Source organism: Dermatophagoides pteronyssinus, unplaced genomic scaffold, assembly GCF_027571235.1.
Source record: "Dermatophagoides pteronyssinus isolate colony J.1.1.1.1 unplaced genomic scaffold, Derpt_VIB-CSIC_2022.12 sq0007, whole genome shotgun sequence".
In the NCBI taxonomy this organism is placed as follows: Eukaryota; Metazoa; Arthropoda; class Arachnida; order Sarcoptiformes; family Pyroglyphidae; genus Dermatophagoides; species Dermatophagoides pteronyssinus.
The window spans coordinates 1,827,723-1,851,205 of NW_027461531.1; the positions used below are offsets into that span (position 1 = coordinate 1,827,723).

General features: G+C 27.7%; 1 protein-coding gene across 2 annotated transcripts in view; it reads left to right on the forward strand.

Moving 5' to 3' along the window:
* Window positions 1–23,483, forward strand: part of LOC113790176 (nuclear hormone receptor FTZ-F1-like) — a 26,127-nt gene continuing 2,644 nt past the window's right edge. Inside the window, exons 1-5 of one of the 2 annotated variants that reach the window (XM_027339809.2) lie at window positions 1–355; window positions 20,625–21,983; window positions 22,070–22,932; window positions 22,994–23,252; window positions 23,369–23,469. In XM_027339809.2, coding sequence (XP_027195610.2) covers window positions 136–355; window positions 20,625–21,983; window positions 22,070–22,932; window positions 22,994–23,252; window positions 23,369–23,469 — 2,802 coding nt within the window. In that variant the 5' untranslated portion in view covers window positions 1–135. The remainder of the gene's footprint in view (window positions 356–20,624; window positions 21,984–22,069; window positions 22,933–22,993; window positions 23,253–23,368; window positions 23,470–23,483) is intronic. The other variant, XM_027339810.2, reaches the window with a different exon arrangement.

Sequence of the window (23,483 nt, forward strand, 5' to 3'; positions counted from 1 at the left end):
TTCAATCAAAAATGAATAATTCTTCTGAAAAATTATTGATAACTAATAATAATAAAATTAACGACAATAATAATGATATTGATGATGATGATGATGATGAAAATGTTGATCAAAAATCATCATCAACATTAGTAAATGAATTCAAATTTGATCAATAATAGTAATAATAATCAATCATTAATTATCATTGAAAATGATGATAATCATAAAAGAAAAACCAATATAGCAACAATAATTGATATTCAAAATTCTCAAATCAATAATGATGATGAAAATAATAATAATAATAAAAATAATTCTAATGATAATAATAATCAACAAAATCATAATAATAATGATGATAAAATGTTATTAGGTAAGTTATTTTTTTTTCTAAAACAAATCAGTGAAATATTTGTGTGAAATGATTTTAATTTATTGACATAACTTATTTATATAGTATTTATCATATCATATATTGGTGTGAGTGGGTGGTGTTTGTGTTCCAAATTTCATTTTCCTGAAAGTTCTTATTTCTGGTAAATGATAGGATTTTTTTCCGATCTTGTTTTGTCCTTTTGTTCAAATTAAGATGCACCTGATTCATTTTTTTCGGGAATTGAAAATTGGTGCGTGAAAAGGAAGTAAAAAGTGAAAGTTAATCTTGTGTGCGCGCAATTTTTTTTCTACTGAATTTTATTGGTCTAATTTGTAGAATGAATTGAAAAATTGAATGAACCCAAAAATGTTGTATGTAGAAATTTCGGAGAATTTTTTATTTTCTGGAGCAAATATTATTTTGGAATAAAATGATAATTATGATTATGGTTTCTGTTGAAAAAAAAACTGTTTTCATAGTAGTGGCCATGTGAACTAAATCTATGTCAATTTTTTTTTCTTCTTCTTTACTCATAGATGATGATAATGTATTGAATGGATGGATGTTTGTTTGTATATCTGTATGAAATGAAATGGAAATTTATATGAAAAACAAGAAGCACGAGTCTCTGTTATATATACTGTATATATATGTTCACCACTATTGGATAGAATCTAGGTCAGAGTTCGACATAGTTTTTTTTGGATATCATATATATTTTAGTTGAAGACATGTTTTTTTTCGTATGTTGCCTCTCTCTATATGTGAATGTATAAGTGTGTGTATGTTTTCGGCTGGTTTCGCGTTTTCACTTTCTACATATCTAAATAACATAACATATATGAGATTTATATGCGTGAATGAAATTGAAATTCACAAGAAAATTGAAAGCAGTTTTTTCCGTATATATTTTAGGTGAACCTGAAATCACAACAAAAAAAAATCACAGTGATCGACTTTTCTGATCAAATCTCACTGTATATTTGTGAGAAAAATCAAATAAACAACAGACAGATGGTTTAAACAACGATAATGAAAAGACTTTACCATTATATAAACGAAATAGAGGACCTAGGACCTAAGCACCGTACAGTGTATTCGTGTGTGTGTGTGAATGCGGAACAAACATAACAAAAAAAATCATCATCATTGATAACAATGTAAATGTTTCCCACACATCCAATAATAAATGATGAAAATAAATGAATGAATGAAAGAAATTCGTCTTACGAATTACGGTAGCTTTCTGAGTAATATTTTATTTGGATTTCATTGGGTCAATGATGGTAGCTTACTGAATACCAAGCAAACAGTGATGATGAGGATGAATGCTAGGAAGAAGGAAGAAAGTTTTTTTCACTTGAATAAGATGAATGGGAAAAAAATCCATGACATATAACCTTATTATTCAAGGGGGAGGGAAACAATACAAAAAAAAACTAGCCGGTGACCAAAACATTGGATAAAGAAAAAAACGACATGTCTCAAAAGTTGCATACGATCGCGTCTCGAAAACAGATCGATTGATCTTTGCATAATAAAGTTTGATCTGAATTTTTTCCGCTTTATCGACATCTTTAATGTCGAAAAGAGGACTGTAATAATGATAAATGTTTTTTTTAGTGTTGTACAATGTGTTGTTTGGTTGACCTGACAGGTCATCGAACATCGACATGCACAAGTGACCCGGTAAGAGATAAAAACCCAGACACCCTCATTTAAAAACTTAGATTTGTATTCAACAAAAGAAAAAAAATGAAATCTGTGTCACTAGGGCCAATATTTTTTTTCTTTTGTTAATTGCTTTATGAAGATTTAACATTATATCTAATTATTTTGATGATGATAACGAATGATTGAATCCATTTCATTTTGAATGACATAATAACTAGAACATACATTGTTTTCAATACTTTAATTCTTAACATGAATGAATCAAAGGATTTATCGATTCTATCGATTATGATGTTCATTACTATAAGATAGAAAAAAAATGAAAACAAAAAATTTCCTAATTAAAGTAAATTATCATTTCAACAGGTGTGTGTATGTATGTGTGTGGTTTGTGATCTCATTTTTCCCGATTGATTTTTCCTCAAAGTCTATGATTTACATAAACACATACAGAAAATATCTTATTCATTCATCATCAAATGTCAAAATTTTATGTTGTTTTTTTCTTTCCTCTTTGTTGAACTAGAAATTTAATCGATGGTTCTTGAAAAGAAAAAAAAACCATTGTCGATCGACAATTTTTTTCACTGTTGGTTGGTTTGTCAAGATTGGTTGTCTGGATCACCTGTCCAACCAGTATAATTTAATATAAATTCATCATTTTCATCATTTTTTTTTCTCGGTTTCACGGGAATGACCAACTAAAGAAATTATGATTCGTTTCAGGTGCTTGTTTCCCGGCTTATGATTATGATTGATGGATTTTTATTTTTATTTTTCTGGTAGCATCACCGGTTTATTTTCTACTTTATATAACCTATTAGATTTTTTGTTTCTTTTGTTCTTTTGAAAAGTAATGACTAGGTCAAAATATGTCTTTTATAATAAACGTATGCGTGTGAATCCTGGTTTTTATTTTTCTCATTCATTCATCAATGATCAACGCCCTTTTTTTCTAATATTTTTTGTTGTTGTTGTTGTTGTCATCGACACTAAATATCGTGTCATATATACCGGATCATATTGGGTTAGTTGTTCCGTAGTTATGCATTAAATTGGGCGCCATTTTTTCTGTTGTTGTTGTTGTTATTAGAAAATATAATGTTACATGTTGATTGAAATTGGTTACACACACAAAATACACTTTAAAAATGATAATGATACACACATTTATGTTGTGAATTGATTGACTAATCCGTTTCTAATGGTGGTTAGTGTTTGACCTAGATTAATAATTATTTGCCAGAAAAATTTTGATTGAATTGAAATAAACGCTGTAAATGACTTTTGAATGAGATTTTTTTTTGAATTTTGTTTTGTTTAGTGTGAATGTTTATTGAATGATATCCTGGGTGATAAATATGAGAATTGAAAAAAAAATTTCGTACCAAAAAACATTGATGATAATGTTTGATGGTCGATATCTTTTTTCCGATTTGATATGATTGATTTTTGCTTTTTTGTTTGTTTGTTTGTTGTTGATCGCCTTGATATTTTCATTAGGAAAATATTCTTTTCTTTGTTGTTTGACATATTTTTAAAATGTTATTTTTGCTATGATTAATTAATAAATTTCAAAAGCTTGAAAGTTGTTTTTTCAAACATAATAATAATGTTTATTCTGAAGACGCATGAAAATTCGTATGAAAAAAAATATTAATTTTCATTCAAAATTTTGTGAATGATACATGCCTAAGCTTATTATTTTTCATTTCATATAAATTTTTCTTTCAATTGACAGGTTAGGTAGTGTTTATAAAATGAAATGGTTTTTTTCATTCCGAAGAAAAAAAAAATCAAAAGAATTAATTGATTATCAAATTGAATGACGCCAGTTTTTCATTTACTTATTCAATATATAAGCTTTATATGTGAATATCAATAAAAACTTTGTGTATACATTGAGAGATGGACGCAAATACCAAAAAAAAAGAAGATGAATAAAAATTCATAAAAGCAATGATGTTTTAAAATGAATGAAAAAAACGAATTTTTCTGGACAAAGTTGTTTGTCCAGTTTTTGTTGTTGTTGTTATGTTTGAATTCCTTCATTTTGTTGTTGTTGTTGATATTAGAATTCCAAATTATCATGACAGAGAGAAAAAACGGCATCATCATCATTTTTGGTTGGTTAATTTTTGTTTGAATATATAATATATACATCGATTCGTTGATTGACGAATTATAATAATATTATCATTATATGATTGAAAAGACACGCCAATGGTTTCCAAGGTCAAGATGACTCTTGGTTTGTTTTTTCCAATTTCTTCAATATGTTTTTGTTTGTTTGTTTCGGCTTGGCTTGGCTTGAAATATAAAATTTTTTGACGGGCGCCATATTAACGCTATTGTTACTTGATGGATTGAATTGTAAATTGACTTGTATGTGTGTGAGTGATTGAAAAGAGAGAGAGAGAGAATGAAAGAAAAAGTAAGAGAAAAATTCTAGTGAAAGTGCTTTCTATCTATCCACAACGAACAAGTTTGACGACTCTTTTTTTATATTGAAAATCCAAACAAGGAAATTATGATTATCAACATAATATAGAAAGAAATGTTGTTTTCGTTTGTGATGAATGAGAGAAATGTAAAAAAAATCTTAATAAATACGCGCCAAAAAGTTTTCCATTTTAAATAACATGTTCAGCTTTTTAATTACAAATAATTTTGCTTTGTTGTTGATAATAATTATAACCACTTACGACATCTGTTGGATGTGATTTGAAATAATTTTTTTTATTCCTTCCTTCAAATTCATAAAGAAACGAATCAAATTGATTGGTTTTCTGTTTCGATTTTTTTTTGTTGCTTTTTTTGCTTGTTTGAGTGTGTGTGTACAATGATGACGATAACGACTACGTATATATAACCTGACCTAGTTTCTTTATTATTATTCCTCAACGAAATATTCTATATAAGCTAACTATAGAATTTTTTTGTTTTGTTTTTCAATTGGAAAATATAAAATAGAATTGAATACAAAAACATATACACAAATTTTACAGTTGAACTCAAACCATTCCTTAACGATTACATTGTTGCTATTTGTTATACCAAGAAAGAATTTGGGTCAAATATTTTACTCTAAAGAACCACACGCAAAATAAATGTGAAAAATTTTCAAATAGAATTCTCGTCATTACGGTGAATTTACCTTTTGCAAACAAATTTTGATTTTTTTTGGGCGCAACAAAACAATCAAGAAGTTTCATTTTTTTCACCTATAAATGGTTTCACCTTTCTATCTTATATTTAATCAATTCTAATTGAATATTGATCATCATCATCATCATTAATTTAAACTCATTTTATGATATTTCAATGACTGAAATATTTTTGTTATTATTGTGTGGTTGTTGTTGTTGTTGTCCGGTTGACATTTTATTGTTCTAGATTTTGAATTTGTTTGGTGGATCAATCCAATCATTGATAAATGTATTTTGTTGACCTAATTTTTTTCTTGGTTAACATTTTTGTTGTTGATTTGTATCATGATTGATGAACGATAGATGTCACTAATGTAGATAATTGAAATTTAAAAAAAGATAATTAATTCGCGCTTTTTTCATGTCATATTTGTTCGAATTCTTTCACCTAGATTCTCGAAATTCTTTTGTACAAATGAGAAAAAAACAGATGAAACAATTTATCATGTCGATAGAATTCTTCTGTTCGTCATTTTATTCTCATTTTGAACTAAATTTTTTTCCTATTGTTAAACATTATGATGAAGATCTTTTTTTTCTTCCTAATTAAAATCATTTCGAATTCAAAATTGTCATATTTTGTGTTATTTGAATTTTGAAAAATGATAATGATAATCCTAAACAGATCAAGATTTTTCTGTCCTTTTTTCTCAGTTATCATTTTTTGTTGTCGTTGTTGAAGAATTGTTTTTCATTCCTAATCATCATTATCATGATCATGATCGTTAGAGAATAGAATTTTTCGTTCACAAATGCCAAAAAAAAAAAAACGAACAAACAAGGTCCTGACCTCGTTCTGGTTCATCAGTGATGATCATCAATAATCTCAAATGTCATCGAAATTCTGTTATTTCTTTTGTCGTAATAACAACAAAAATGAAGTTTTTTTTCAAACATAATTTAATAAGCGAATACATTTTATTTTAGTGAAAAAAGATTTCTTTTTTTAATTCCAACAATTCATTCATTTGTTTGTTGTTGTTGTTGTTATTTTTGATTTTAAAATTACAACAACAATGATGATGCTATTACAGTCGAATGACATTCAATATGTTCAGTTGAATGAATTTTTCATTTTTTTCAAATGTTACAAACTGTTGCAACTCGTGATCTTCCTCATCATCATCTCCTTCCTTATATATTTTCTGCATCCTCAAGATTTTATACTTATTTTCTTGTTTCTGTTTTATTTTTACAATTTTCAATGACGAAGTTTTTTTTTGTTAAAAAAAAGATGCAAAAATGGAAAGCCCTTTCAAAAAAAAATTCAATATTGCAACGATGATGATGATGATGATGATGGTATATTTATAAAATATAGAAAAGTAAAAGTGTAACCTAGTTTTTTTCAAATGAAAATCATTTCATTTTTCATAAATGAACTATATTTATACTATTTATTTTTTTGTTGATTTAATTAATTGTATTAATTGCATTAATATTGTTATATTAATCAAACATTTGTATCCAATATTATCTATTTTTTTCTGGATATTGTGACACTTTTTTTTCATTATCGTTTATTTACAAATTTTTTTAGAAATTAACATTAAAATTGTTAAAACTAAATGATCATTGTAATGGTAGTGGTGGTTATAGGGATAATAACATTTCTTTAGTCTTTTAATATTAAAGCTAAGATTTTTTTTTAATCAGAACAAATATGAATTTATTGTTTTCTTTCTATCAGTATGTTTTTGTTTTGTTTTCATTGACATGTGGGTGTATGTTTGTTTTATTAAGTAGGTGGTATTATCCTCTCTAATATTTCACAATATAATTTTTTTTTCATTCATTTAACACTGAATGACATTTTTATATCTGAAAACAAAATACTGTGATAATGTCATATGCGCATAGGTTTTCTATCCGTTTTTTTTGGTTGGCCATCCCAACCTATGTCATTATCATCATGACCGTCAATTGTATTATCGCATTTTTATTTATTTATTTATTTTTGTTTGTTTGTTTGTATTTGCATTATATCATTATCAAAACACAAAAGTTAAGGTAAAATGGTGTTGAGATTTGTTTGTTTTCATTTTTACTTTACCTTTCATATTTGTAATGATAATATTTGATTATTGATATTTATCAATTTACAGAAAAAGGAAAAATCATTTGATAATGGAAAAGGTCAAATCACAATGTATAATCTTTGTTTGATTTTTTTAATCTTTTTTCTGGTCAAATTATATAATTGAACATTGTTTTCACCCTTTTTATGTTAGATTTCATTATTTATAGATGAAATGTGTCGTTTTTGGATCAGAAAATTAATGATTATGATGATGATAATCATTATTCTAAATAGTAATATTCCAAATGTGTTTCTAGTTTTTTTCTTTTTTCACCTAGGAAACGGAAACTATTGAAATTATAAATTTTCTTTCGGAATATTTATGGAATCGTAATCATGTCACGCATACTTTTATTTTCTCTCTTTCAACAACTTTCATCAATGATACTTGTCTTGTTTATGATGATCATTACATAAAGATAATTTCGTCAAGTTTATTACTAGTGTTTGATATTTTAGTTGTATAGTAGGCGAATATAAAAATTTGCTGCAAGATACCAACAATATTATCATCATCATCATCATAATTATCATATCTAAAAACCATATTGATGATTATGATTATCACAACCATACATATAAATTGGACCTTATATGTTTGTGTGTGTGTACAATGACCTAATTTCACTTTTTTTCGCCATGGACTTTTTTCTATTAATCCTCCTCCTCATTCTTGGTTTTTTTGTTTTTTCTCGATTTTGATGATTGGTCTTTTTGGTAGTTACATGGCCAATTTTTTTTTTTGTTTTGTTTTTAATTTCAATATTTGTTACCGCTAAAGGTTGTAACAAATTTGTTTAAATTATATTGCTTTCTCATTTGCTTCTTTTTTGGTTCAATTGATATAAATTGACCCAATTATTTTGCCATTTGTGTTTTGGATTTTTTTCCTTTTGTTGGTATTGACCATGGTTTTTTGTTTTGTTTTTTTTCAACATGTAAAACTTTTATTCAAAAATTAAATTATCTACTTTGTTGTTGTTGAAAAATGTTACTATCATTCATGTTTAATCCAGTTATTTACTGGAATTTACTCGAATATCTTGATTTTGATGATCAATTTTCAATGTAATTAGTATTTTGAAATTAACTAAACTTTTATTTGTTTCTGTATATGTTTCATTATTATACCTGCGATAAAGCAAGCATCCATGTCAATTTGTTTGTACACACATGTATGCGGTTAGTTTGTTTTTTAAATTGCGATGTCGTTATATGATGATCATATATGTTAGTGTGTGTGTGTGTTGCGTAAACCATATGACGACAAAATTTGCAATTAATTCCTTGTGGAACAAAAACGAAATACAGACACACACGAACATTTGATGAAACAAGAGAGAAAAAATGCATTGAATAAAGAATGAATGAAGAAAAAAAAATGGCGCCATTGATATAAGTAATAAGTTTGCATGTGCGATCACATCATCATTATTATTTCTTGGGCGCCATGTGTTATGTGCAATTTTTTTTCTTTCACTCTATCATTATATTTGTAAAAATTTTCTGTTGCATTTTTTTATTCGGACATATTAATGATAAAATTATATGCAGGATGTCCGTAAAAATGTTGCAAACATTTTTTAAAATGGATTTAATGTAGTGGTAGGGGCGCCATATCTCTTATGTTGTTGTTATTTTTTATGTTGTTCAAAAAGAGAAAGTGAAAAAACATAACATGACGACGGCGACGAAACGATGATGATGATCCATGACCTAATTTCTCTTTTATTTTTTATTTTTCAGTGATGTTTCTAAATTTTTTTTTTTGTATTTTGTTTTGTTTGCTTGCCTCATCGTTTTTTTTTCTTTCTGTTTGTTCGTTCCGTTTGATTTTCATTTTGATTTTTTTTTTATTTTTTCATTCATTTTTGTTGTCATATTATCGATGTTGTTGTTGTTGTTGTTGTTGCTTTTGGATTCACGTGTATAATTTCATTATAATTTTTTCCAAAATGTGGAAATCTTTTTTCCTCAATATACATTGGAAAAAATGATTTTTTTTTTTGATGATAAAATATAGGAACAAGAAAAAAAGTGTTCCCTATTCGAACAAAATGCAATTTAAATATATACGATTGACATACGGAATAAATGAAAAAAAAACTTAATGTCTTTATAGGCAAAAGATGGATAAGAAGGGGAGAAATGTGCATCAAGATTAGTTTTTTTCTGACAAAAAAAAAACAAATCGAATAAATATGAAAAATCGAACCAATATGATGAAAAACATGATAACGAAATGATTTTTTTTATTTAATCAAAAAAAATTTTCAAGGTAAATTTTATTGAATTAAAGTTATAAACGGAATACGAATCAACATTTTTTTCATTTCATCTTTTTGTTTCATTCAATGTCTTGTTATCTCTTTTCCTTAGAGCACACACACACACACACATGTGTATGATGTTTGTTGACAATTTTTCTTTTCTTTGTTCAATATTTTATTTATAGAAAGATTAATAAATTGAAAAAATTTCATGGATCGATGGACTTGAAATTATAATTTTTTATGATATTTTATTTTTAAATAATCACCGTTTTATTTGAATTTAATTAAATTGTTTTTTAATACGTCAAAAAAATCCTTATCACTTGATTGATCTAGTTTTTTTTGAAGGAAATTTTTCTTTTTCTTTTTTGCTTCCAAGCATTTATGGATGATGAATTTATTTTTCTGATTTTGACCACGTGTTGACACTTAAAATATTTTGATTATATGATTACAATGAATGTCAATAAAAAAAACATTAAAATGAATAAACAATGAAATGATAATAATACATTAATTTCCAGAATAACATCATTAGTGTTACCTTAAATAGAAATTCATACTATTTTTAAAAATGAAACAAAATATGTTCATTATTGGACAAAAGTCTATTTCAAATGATGATGATGAGAAGACAAATTACATTTAAAATAGAAGATGAAACTAATGTGGGTGTGTTCAAACAAATCATTATCATGCAATGAAAGTGAACATTTTGGAATTCCTTGAATCATATTTGTAATCATAGTTTTGTTGACTTTATTTGGTATTTTTTAAAAATGAAATTCAAAATAATATTCATATTGGATGCAAATGAAATTTTTTTTTCCGAAACAAATTATTTAGTTAAATGCTACTATTTTGGATTATCAATCATGAATATTTAATTTGAATTTCAAAAATTCAATTTTTTTTTTGGTGATAACAAATCTGATTCATATCTTTGTGGTCAGTCACTTATGATTTTTTTTAAATCCAAAAAATTGAATCAAATAAATTTGTTTTTGCCTTTTTTCAAGGCAAACCTTTCTATTTTCTGGCTCAAGTTTTGCGTGTCACGCATAAATTCATTATTTATTTTTTCTATTTTGGCTTGAAATTTATTTATGTGTGTCTGAAATTATTAATTAATTAATGAAAGTGGCAACGACTGATTATTTATTTTTTTTTTTTTTTGGTTTTGTCGCTGTAGATTATGATAATTATTAACTAACGGTTAAAAAGTTTACATTTTGTGTGTATATTGCGTATGCGTTTGATTATGCAACTTTTTTTTCTTCCCTTGTTTTTTTTCGTTTTATGCATTGTATGTGTATTTATCCATTTTAGCTCCAAATTTCGTATGGTTATGAAATCCATAATGTTGTTGTATTCGACATTTATACCGCATTCGGACGTTTTATTGTGAAATTTTTTTTATTTTGTTTTGTTTTTTTTTCGTTTCATTTTTTTCAATATTTAATTTTCAATTTTCACCAAAATGTTTCAATGTATGATCAAAAGGATGGTTTATTTTCAAATTTTGAAAAGTTTTCAATCTTTCCTTAGATTATCTTTATTTTCGTTATTGAATTGTGTAAATATTTGATTATATTCAAGAAATGATTGATTTTTGGATGCTCCTGGAAAAAAAAGATCATTGTCCCTTGGCGTATGATCGTTTTCTTTAAATTTTTTCTCCAGTTAAGTCAATATTGTTCTTTTTTTCATTGGTCCAAGAAAATCTCATGGTTCCAAAATTTTGATTGATCAATTTTTGCGCAAACTCTCATATTTGTTTAGAATTGTGTGCAGATTTAGAATATTTTGGCTATTTCTGGACCACACATGTCAAATTCCGTAAAATTCTATTGCCTGTGTGAAAATTCTAGATTACATACACATTCATGATGATGTTATGAATGCTACAAGCTTATTATAATTCTCAACATAATTTGGATACTTTTTGATAATATCCATTTTGTTTTTTTCATCAATTCTATAACAAAATTTGAATTCTTCTTGATGAAAATTCTGTTGTGCGCAAGCTTATGAAATCACATTGTTTTGGATTTTCAATTTTTTGTTGGCTGTTTTCTCCAATCAAAATCATATCATTTCATTCACCACCATAATAAAATATAGACGAATACAAACTATACAAATGTTGCTAATAGTATACAATAGTGTTGTTGTTGTTGTTTTTGTGCACGCGTTTTTTCCCCATTTCACTAGAATAAATGAAAGAGAGAAAAGAGAAAGTAAATGAGAGACAGACGATTAGTAGTTTTAAAATATTTTTTTCCAACACGAGAAAACAAAATTCACTCCCACAATTTTCATCATCATCGATAGCAACATTGATTTAATCCAAGAAATATTATAGCAAAACAAAACAAAAAAGAAAAAATAACCATCTTCTACTGCCGTTTGCCACTGCCGTGTCTACTATTTCGTTAGTTTGTGTGTGTTCAATTCAATATTTGTTGCAAAATTTTTTCTTTTTTTTTCATCAAATCTTATGTATGTGTGATCCTGAATTGGCTACAATGATGATGATGATGATAATGATAATAAAGAAAGTATGATTATCATACATTGAATTAGTTACCTATTTCAAATGTGTTGAATTGCGGCAAAAAAAAATTTTTTTTTGTTTTTTGTTATTATATTTGTTTGCCGCAATTATTAATGATGATAATGATAATAATAATATTCGCTTGCAACAATACGAATGAATTCAAATAGAAACAAACAAACAGAAAATAAATTTAAAGTTTGCCGCGCCAGTTCAGTGATCACCAAAGTTGAATGTAGCGAATTTTATTCAATTCATTCTTGTGTATGTATTTGTGTAAGTGTCTGCGTGTGTGTGTTTGTTTATTTGTTAATTTTTCACAGTTTATTATTATTATTTTGACGGCCATTAGCGTTGTGTCTGTGGTGTGTATTTCAACAATAATAATAATAATAATGTTGACAATATTTTATTTGTAATCATGTTTGAATGAGTGAACGTTCATCTCTTATGTGTGTTATCATTTGTCAAGTGTTTCTGAAACGATATCTGGAAAATTCCCGTAGAATTTAGATTTTTGTTGTTATTGTTAATCGTGAATCAAATATAATGATCTCTGGGACTCTTTTACGGGATTCACTTTGATAAGATTAAATGAAAAATTTGTTTTTTTTTGCCTTATTGTTGTTATTTTACAAACTAATCATTAAATGATGATTGAATGTTTGATTTGATTTCTATTTTGTTTGAATTTTGTTTCGTTTGTTTGAATTGGTTAATTAACCAGTTCAAAAAATAACGTTGATTCTTTGTTTTCCAATTTGATCTGTGAAATACTTGATTTATTTGTGTATTTTGGTATTTTTGTCAATTTTATACATCATCATGATCATTAATTTGATTTATTGTAATCGAATACTGATCCATCATTATTATCATCATTATTATGATTATCACCAACATCATAGTTACAATTAACAATCATCAAAATGATTAAATGAAATAAATGAATCATGCGCTTGTTGTTATTTTGTTCGTATTTGATTTGTTTACTATCATCTGATCATTTTTTTTTCTCGTTGGATTCTTTTCATTAGGATTTTATCACTTGTTTTGATTTGAAATTGATCTACAATCGAAATTTATTTATAGTGATTTGAATTCAAAAAAAATTCAGTAATTTTTTATTTTTTTTTCACCCTTCGATAAAATTTCATTTGAATTAAGGCAGGTAAGCTCAAATTTCATTCATATTGATCACTTATTCTGATCTGTTTTTTAATATTCGAGAATAATTTTTTTTTGTGTGTGTGTTTGTGTTAAAATTATGAACTTGAATACGGAAGTTTTGATAAAATTCAAAGATGCTATTAAATTGAAATTAAATTTTAAGAAAAAAATTATCATCATTTTTTATTTGTTTTTCCTGATAAGTAGAAAAAATTAATTTTTTTAATTTTAATTTCAATTTATTGACAGTGAATTTTTTTACGCATTTTTTGTTGTCGTTGTTGTTGAAAGTTTTCCATTGAAAATGGAAATTGAGAAAAAAAAACAGTAATATGGGAAAAAATCCCGTTATATGTCATCATCATCATTATATGAACACAATCTTTTTTTTCGGTACAAGTTGCAGCAACAAGATGGAATGAATGAGATGATGGATACAGCAACAATAACAACGACGACGATGATGAAGATGACCGTGACCTGAATCTCACTATTTATCTATGTTGCTATATTCAGAGAACGGATAGATCCATACAATTTAATGATTTCTGTGTATATGGCTCCAAGATACCATAACCATACATGTTTTCGATAGAGATATTATATATGCCACTACATAAAAAGCGGCATGTTTTGTTGTCTGATGTGTGTGTGTGTATTTATGACGACAATGATAAAAAGTGGGTCGTTGATTTTTTTTTCCTGTGTATTATATTTCGGATCTATGTTATCCGCGTTTATTTGTTTTAATTTTTTTTCAATAATAAATCTGTTTTTTAAAATCCATAAGTTTATTAATAATTTTGATTTAATCCGTTCTATGTTTGGATTATTGTTTTCAAAAGGGGAAAAAATTTATATTTTACCTGTAGCATTTTGATCGTAACAAATATTCGAATAAATAGAGTAATATTTCGTAATTCTTGTTTTATTTTTTTAATTTTTGTTTTATGTAGTTGTAATATCTGTATGTATTCAATACAAACATCACTGATAATAATTGATGATGATCACTTGAAGAAGAATGGGGAAACAAATTATTCATTTATTTTTTACTTCCATCCTCAAAAAAGCTCCATTCTTATCTTTTTGTTTTTGACAACAACAACAACAACAAAATAAGATGGGAAAAAATTAATCCAATATAGCTACCGATAATTCGAGGTTAAGTTTCATTTCACATTCATATTTGGCTATATCTTCGTCTCATCATTTTTCTTCCTTTCTCTCTCTCTCCATTTATATGATGTCACTAGAAATTTTTTTTTTTAAATTTTGTTAATATTATTGGATTTAGAATTCTGCTAATGATAATTAATAGAATTATACATTTCTACGTGCACGTTTTGTTTTGTTTCTCAATTTTATTCAATTGATTGATTGATTGATGGATCAATGTTGTTTATCATCATCTTGTTTGAGGATTATTATTTAAAATCGGATAATAATGATGATGATCAATTCAATTTCCAAGTCATCATTAATCGATCGATGTTATTGTCGTCGTTGTTGTTGTTGTTGTTGTCATCATCTTCACCATCATCTTATTCAGCATCTTGTACAACTAAATGATAAATATAGTACCATGTAATGAATGAATGAATATTAAAAAAATAAGAGAAAGTGAAAGTAGTTGGCATTGGCCTACTTTTAACTATTACAATGCTTTTATTTTTTTCAATAGTCATACATACACATTCTGACGTTTTAATCAAAATGGTAAAAGTAGAAAAAAAGGAGGGATATTTGAAGAAAATGAAAAAATATTACGATAATGAAAAATTAATATACATGAATGAGATGAGTATGTGTTTTTGTGGTGAGGAGAGAGTGAAAACGAATAAGTGAATTGAAAACTGGAGAGAGAGAGAGAGAAAAAGAGGAACGATTTTTTTAAAAAATAGGTCAGCTTTTTCAAAAACTATACACATGTTTAGTTTCTAAAGTTGGCTCCATAGTAGTCTCCCTTATGTGAATCGATAATGATTTCGCAATCATATTATCCATACACACTGTTGCTTTCAAATTCTAACAATATGCATACATAAATACATTACATACTTTTGGAAACTAGATATAATCATTTCTGGCTGCTTGTTTTCTCTTTTGTTTTTTTTGTTTACTTGTTGACCTCCAACACCATTCACGACTTATGCTTCACGGTGGAAACTACGGAAGATAAAATAACATGAAAAATAAGAAAGAAAAAATGTGAAAATTGGCCACGAAATCGAATTTTATAAAATAAATGAATGAAATATAAAACGACAACAAAATTACGAAATAGTGGTTGTTATTGTCGTTTGTTTCTTTTTTTATTTGTCTATATTTTCTATTATTGTTTTGTTTTCTCATCATTTATTTATTTAGATCGATAACGCAATGGTCAAAAGATTGTTTGTTTATTTATTTAGAAATTTTGGCTATATATGAAATCAAAAAAATTGTTGTATATTAAATAAATTGAAACAAAAAACAAACTGACAAGTTTCTTATGTAATATATTTTTTATGAAAATTTCGAACCCTTTTTTTAAAATTCCAGAAATTTTCCATTCACTAGACTTTGAAAAATTGTTTTCTTTTTTATCCAAAAAGTGGTTTTTTTGCTTGCTTCAACAAGCATGTCGTTAATTATGAATTGGGAAAAATTTTTTTAATCATAGGTTATTATTATTGATAATGATATTTTGGTTATATTATAATCTTGTTACGAATGAATGAAAAAATAATTATAAATCTATCGAACCGATTTGAATTAAAAATCGCTTTGATTCGAGACGTTTGAATGAATTTTTAAATTATAAATTCAAACAATTCAATTGGTCGAATAATTCAGACAAAAAAGATTTCAAGTTCATTTTTGTTTTTGTTTTTTTTTGTTAAATTATTCAAGATTATTTCGAAACAACAACCTGTTGAATCATAATTTTTCGAAATTCTTCTGAAGAACTTTGTTTCTCAGTAAAATTCCTAACACTTCCTTGATTTGGAATTTTATGTATTTTTTTCAATAAGTTTTTTTTCTTTGCAAGCGATTGTGAAATATGTTCGCCTAACATATTGATGTCTTGTTCTCTGAAAACTTTTTTTTTAAGATTTTTTTTTGCGAACTTATTTATTTTTTGATTATTGTCAAATATCAAAAATAAAAAAATGATGCTCGAAAGTTGCTTAAAGAGTATAAGAAGCACTCCATCATTTTTTTGTTTTCCTTTATTCGTTATGATGTAGATTGCTTAAACATTCAACATTCATTTATCATGATTATTGTCATCATCAATCGTGATGATCAAATACATCTAGAACAGCAATTTTTTTCAATATTTTGTTTGATGAACAAAAAAAAATCATTTCTAAATTATGCCATTTTAAAATTCTTAAACTGTTTTTGTTTTTTCCGTAAGGGATTTTATATCGGAAGATTATATGTTAGTATTTTATTTCTGGGATTTTTTTCTAGTATTGTCAAGGATGACAAAAAAAAATGTTTATTTTTAACTTTCCATTTCTATCGTTATTGTTATTTGTATAATAATTTTCTTTTCCATTAATTCATTCAATAAACATGTATAAACAAGATATTTTGCTGATGTTGATGATGATGATGATGAAAAATAAAATAAATAAATGAAGAGAATGAAAAAGCCGAACTTGTTAGAATAGAGAACAAAAAAAACTGAATTTACTTTTCATTTTGATTTTCAACAAAAAAAAAAATCCAAGGTTAAACAGGTGTGTATGTGTGTTATGTATTTATGTGAAAAATTTTCTTCATTTCTTTCAAATATTTTCAACATGATGAGTTACCATGTTTTTGCAGAAAATTTTTCTATTCCGGTATTTGCAAACATTTGATTTTCAATATTTTTCTCCTTCTCATTCATGAAACCGGAAAATCCTAAATCATCTAAAATTTATTTATCGTCATTTCTTTATCGATCTAGACCTATTCTTCTATTGTTTTGACGCTGAAAAACTACGCTATAAAATTATAATAATCTATTGCTTTTGTGTGTATATAGTATTATTGCATTAGTAATTGAAAAAGTGGATGGTAAAAAAAAGAAAATATAAAACATGTGAGGTTGATCCTAGCGATAGTGAAATTTTCGGATACACATTGAATATCATCATCAACAACAATAATAACAAAAAGAAAGAGAAATGAGGTCACTGAGTCGAGGTCTTTTTTCATTCAAAAACACACGCGCATAGATAGGACATATGGAGCCCAGTCATCATTATCATATATACGCCTGCCAATTTGGATCTCACTGAAATTATTTTTCTCTTCTATATCTATTTTCATCATCATTATCATCATCATAGACATTGCGGCTAGCATGCAGACATACAATCCAATGTTCCACTATCCATTTGTCTATTTTCTTCTCTTTATTCAATGTTTCATTAGATCCAAGGTCAATCCATTGTGTCTGTGTTCCCGTATATTTTAAATGGTTCCGATGTTGTTTTTATTTCTTCTATTTTTTTGGTCCCTATTTCCTTCTATATTATATGAATCTGAAAGAATAAAATGGCGCCATAAAATGATAATGCAGAATTTTAAATGGTTCCAAAGCACGTGTGTTTGTGTATTTGGCATATATTAAATGATTCTTTCACTATATGGATAATGTTATGTTATGTTCGAGAAAAATGTAGATCGGATAGAGAATAATCATCAGGATAAAATATTTCTATTCAACCACTCGATTTACTTGGAATTCTCATTTCTAGGTCGCAAACAATAATGCTTGAAAAATATATTCTCTGAAAACAAAAAGAAAAACTGGAACACAAATGAATGAGTTTGTTTTTTTTTGTTGTTGCTGTTTTTTTGCAACCACGAATTTGGAGCAATTGATTCGAACCAACAATGAGAATCAAGACCAAGACCTCAAAACTGAAAAAAGTGAGAATGATGATCATGATCGTTTTACTTGTTGTCGTCGTCATCACCATCATCTGATTCTTTTATTCATTCGAATAGAATTTAGAAATGAACAACAACAAAATATCTATATATAATACTTTTGTCATAGTTTGTCGTTGTTGTTGTTGTTGAGGATGATGACGAGCATTTATAACTATTTGATTTTGGGAAGATAAAATGGGTCAACAATACTGCTAACACAGCTACAACATTACCGATTGATCATGAGGATCAAATTGTGTATTGCCATTCACAATTGTGTTTGTGTGTATAAAATAAAAACTTTTTAGAAATAAAATGAAAAATTTTTGCTATTTTATGATGATCGAAGAAAAAGTTAAATTGTTTTCACTATTTCTTGTGTCTGTTTTTCACATTTTTGGAAAAAAATCAATTTTATCTTTTTCAATCTTTTTTTCCAAAAAGAATATTCATTCATTCATTCATTCATTCATTTTAATCAAGAAAAAAATCCTTATACCAAAAAAATAAGGATATAATACGTTAACACATTAAGAAAAGAAAAAAAACATGAAGAGAGAGAAAGAAAAAAAATATACACAATCAAATAAAGATTTTGAAAAAAGAAAGAAAAAAAAAATAATAATAATAATAGTAATATTCATTGAAATTTTCCATTTTTCATAATTTATTTTTTAGTTCTCCATTCAGATTCCTTATCACTTTTTTTTTACTTTTGCTCATTTAGTTTAGGAATTTCTTAATATGCGGTTAGTGTGCATACATGTTTTCGTTCATGATGATTTTTGTCTCTTCTCTCATTATCTCAAAAGTATTCAAGTGGTCAAATGATTGCGAAAACTATACACTATATTGGGAAAAATGAAAAAGGAAAAAAATTGTAGCAAACTCTTATATGTAGCGGATATATCTTCTTTCTATTTCACTTTCTTATGTACTTTGTGCTATTTATAATAGAATTTTATTATTTGAGAAAATTTTCAAATAAATGAAATCAAATAAATCCAAAACTCTTGCGCATCTCTAACTGTTTTCGTATCATTTTATCGATTTCTTCACATCTCTAAATCAACTCGTGCGCTTCATTTTTCACTTATAAACTTAGCCAACTTTGATTCTCGTATTTTGCAAAAAATAACTGTACTATTATTCGAAACGCGCGCAATATATTTTCAAAAAAACGATTAGGTCCAAATGTTTTGATGTATGTGTGTCTGCTATGCATCTATGATGGCTCCCTACAAAACTGTACGTAAAAAAATTGGTGGCAAATAAACATACATGGAACAACGAGAAACATATAGAAAACAGACTACACAACAAACAAACAGAAAATAAATAAAATTTTGCGCTGGCGACTTAGCCAACACTTATTATTATTACGATGATGATGATTGTCATCATCATCATTATTATTATTTCGTTATTATCATCGTTATTGTCGTCGTTGCCATCACGAGTCCTCGATTCAATTCAATATAATCTATGTCTATGTCAGTAGACGAAAAGAAAAAAGAAGAGATACACATTTTTATACAAACGTATATATCATTTACCACAATCATCAACATCATCATTGAAAAATTACTATTTTCAGTATCCAAACATACATACATACACGATTGCACAAACATCTTTACATTTGAGATTTTTCTTCTTTTTTTCTTTCTCAAATATCTCTGTACACATGTCTATGTGTTTTGTATGTGCATGTTTTTATTTGTTCCATATAAGAAACTAAATAACAACCAAAATTCAAATTCACCAAACAGGCGCGTTTGTTTCAACATAGATATGGATGAGACATTTAATTCTTTTTTGTTGATGTTATTGTTGTTATTATTTGACAACAACAAAAAAGAAATGAATCAAATCAATTAATGTTGTGTGTTTTGTTGTATGAATGAAAGAAAAAAACAACTGCCATTGACACTGCCAACGTTATTCATTATCATTATCATCATCATCAAAGTAATCATCGTCGACAAATCGACATAATTTATTATTATTAATATTGATTGATCAATTTATCATAATTTTAAAATTCTAGTCAACAAAGAAAAAAATCTTTAATCTTTAATTCTCTCTTTTATTCTTTGTGAGGAGGTGTGGATTTAATTATGTTTTTTATCGCAATTCTTTAACATTCTGGATAATATTAATTATTATGATGGATATGATAAAGAATGAAAAATTATTAATGATTCGTTGTTGGACTCGTTTTTGGCTATGTTATCATTGTGTTACCGATTGATTTGTTTTTTTTAATTCTTAACGACAATAATTTTTTTGTGTGAAAAATTGTAAATAATAAAAATTGTTTTTAAATTTGTTTCCGTTTTTTCTTATTCAATTTTTTTGTTTGTTTTATTCTTTTTTACAGAAAAACCAACATTGGCCAATAATTCTAGTGACAGTAGCCAAATTATCAAGACGATATCGGCTACGAATTCTTCTTCCTTTTCATCATCATCTTCATCATCACCACCAACACCTTCATTATCATCGACAACAGCGACAATAGCCACATCTTTTTCATCGTCTCCATCATCAACAAATGTAGTTGGTGACAATACTAGTAATAATAATCAAAATAGGTCTCCATCAATTCCAATTTCAGTTTCAACAAAAACTTCAAATTCATTATTACCATCATCAACTATTATAACATCCACACAATCGACATCATCTGTTTCATTGAATTCTTCAATAACGACGACAACGACCACCACAGCGTCGTCTATCATTGTTAATAATAATACGGATACAATTGTTAGTTTTACTCAGCCAATAATATCGGCTACAGACAATACGGTATTATCAGCGAAAACATCGACAACAATTAATAATAATAATAAAATAACGACAACACAAAATTCAATGATCCTTCCACATTCAACACCGAATATTTTATTAAATATTAAATCTGAACAAGAATCACCGCCTGCTAATCTGAAAAATACGAAAAATAACACTGCCATTTGTTTGGATCAATCACATCATAATCATCAACAGACGCAACTTCAACATCAAACACATCAACAACAACAATTGAATCCAAATTCCGAACCATTGACTGAAAATAATACTGATCCGAATCTACCACCCCCCCCACCATCGTCATCATCATCCACGGCATCTCAATCACCAACTAATAATCTCAATAATAATTTGAATAGCACTGCGAATACAGTATCCGGCAACATGTTAGCCTCAAGCGGTTCATTAACCGCTAATACTCCAAATAATAATCATATGATGGATTATCATACACAACAGCAACCACCCCCTCCATCATCATCTTCATCATCATTAACCAGTGGTCATCATCATCATCATCAACCACAACATCATCAATCACAAATGAGTGGCGGCCAACATCCAAATCTAGCATTAACACCGCAACAACAACAGCAAACAATGTTACCGTTAATGAATAATAATAATCAACAGCCAACAATTAGTGTTGCTGCAGTTGTCACTGCTGCTAGTTCGTCACCAAATTCCGATCCAAAGGATTGTATTGAAGAATTATGTCCAGTCTGTGGTGATCGTGTTTCCGGTTATCATTATGGCCTATTAACCTGTGAATCTTGTAAAGGGTTTTTCAAACGTACAGTGCAGAACAAAAAAGTTTATACTTGTGTAGCTGATCGTAATTGTCATATTGATAAATCGCAACGTAAACGATGTCCATATTGTCGTTTTCAAAAATGTCTCGATGTCGGCATGAAGCTTGAAGGTATTATATCTTGTTTTTTAGCAATAGCCATTCATTATTTTGACCTTGAATTAATTGATTGATTAATTTTCTAAAAATTGTTATAGCTGTTCGTGCTGATCGTATGCGTGGAGGACGGAATAAGTTCGGACCAATGTATAAAAGAGATCGCGCTAGACGGTTACAAATATTACGACAAAAACAACTATCAAAAGCACATCATGTTGTTGGGGTTGGTAATGGCGGTAGTCTCGGACCTCCTGGTGCTACAATATTACCAGGATCTGCTGCTGCTGCTGCCGCAGCAGCCGCTGCCAATGAAGCTCTCAACTTTTTGAATACCGCGCCTGGTTCGCACGCTGGCTCCATATTCGATGGAGTGAAACCCGAATTGATACAAATTCCGCAATTATCTTCATCAACATCTTCACCTGATTCATCACCATCGCCTGGATCAACGGCCGGTGTAGCAGCTGCTGCAGCTGCGGCTGCTGCTGGTCAACTACCAAATGTCGTTGCCGCAGCTGCTGCTGCTGGTCATCCTCATTTCATGTCACCTTTGGTTCCATCCACTTTACAGCAACAATCATCCAATCTGGCTGGTGCCAATCTTTCACAATCCATGATGAGTGGTGGTGATCAACATATATTGAAATGGGGTCCAAATGGCCCGGGTCCAAGCAATAATAATGGTAATAATACAGGTCCCAGTGGCAAATCTGGGCTGCAGCAACAGCAACAACAACAGCATTATGAGACCAAATTGGTTCTGCCACAATTGATGAGAGAATTACAATTATCAATGTTAGATGATAAAGAATGGCAATCACAATTATATAGCCTATTACAAAATCAAACATATAATCAATGTGAAGTTGATCTATTTGAATTGATGTGCAAAGTTATTGATCAATCATTGTTTGCTCAAGTGGATTGGGCTCGTAATTCCATATTTTTCAAAGATTTAAAGGTTAGCCTTGAAATCATGTGTTGCATATGTTATTAATTGATTTATTTTTTTTAAATTTTAGGTTGATGATCAAATGAAATTATTACAAAATGCCTGGAGTGATATGTTAGTGTTGGACCATATACATCAGCGGATACACGCCGGTTTACCGGATGAAACTACCTTACCTAATGGACAAAAATTTGATTTATTATCATTGGCATTGTTAGGCGTACCACAAGTAGTCGATCAGTTACACCGAGTTACGGCACGGTTACAAGAACTTAAATTCGATACAAATGATTATATATGTCTTAAATTTCTATTGTTACTAAATCCCGGTCAGTATTATATGATATTCTATCCATTTAGTTATCTAATTTTCTTTTTTTAAATTTATTTTCATACTCTTTATCATCATCAACAATAACAAAATCGGTTCAAATGTTATACATAGAAGTTCGAGGTTTGACAAATTTCAAATTAGTTCATGATGCATATGAACAAACGAAACAAGCATTATTGGATTATTGTCTCAATTTTTATCCACAAATTACGGTAATAATTTTCTT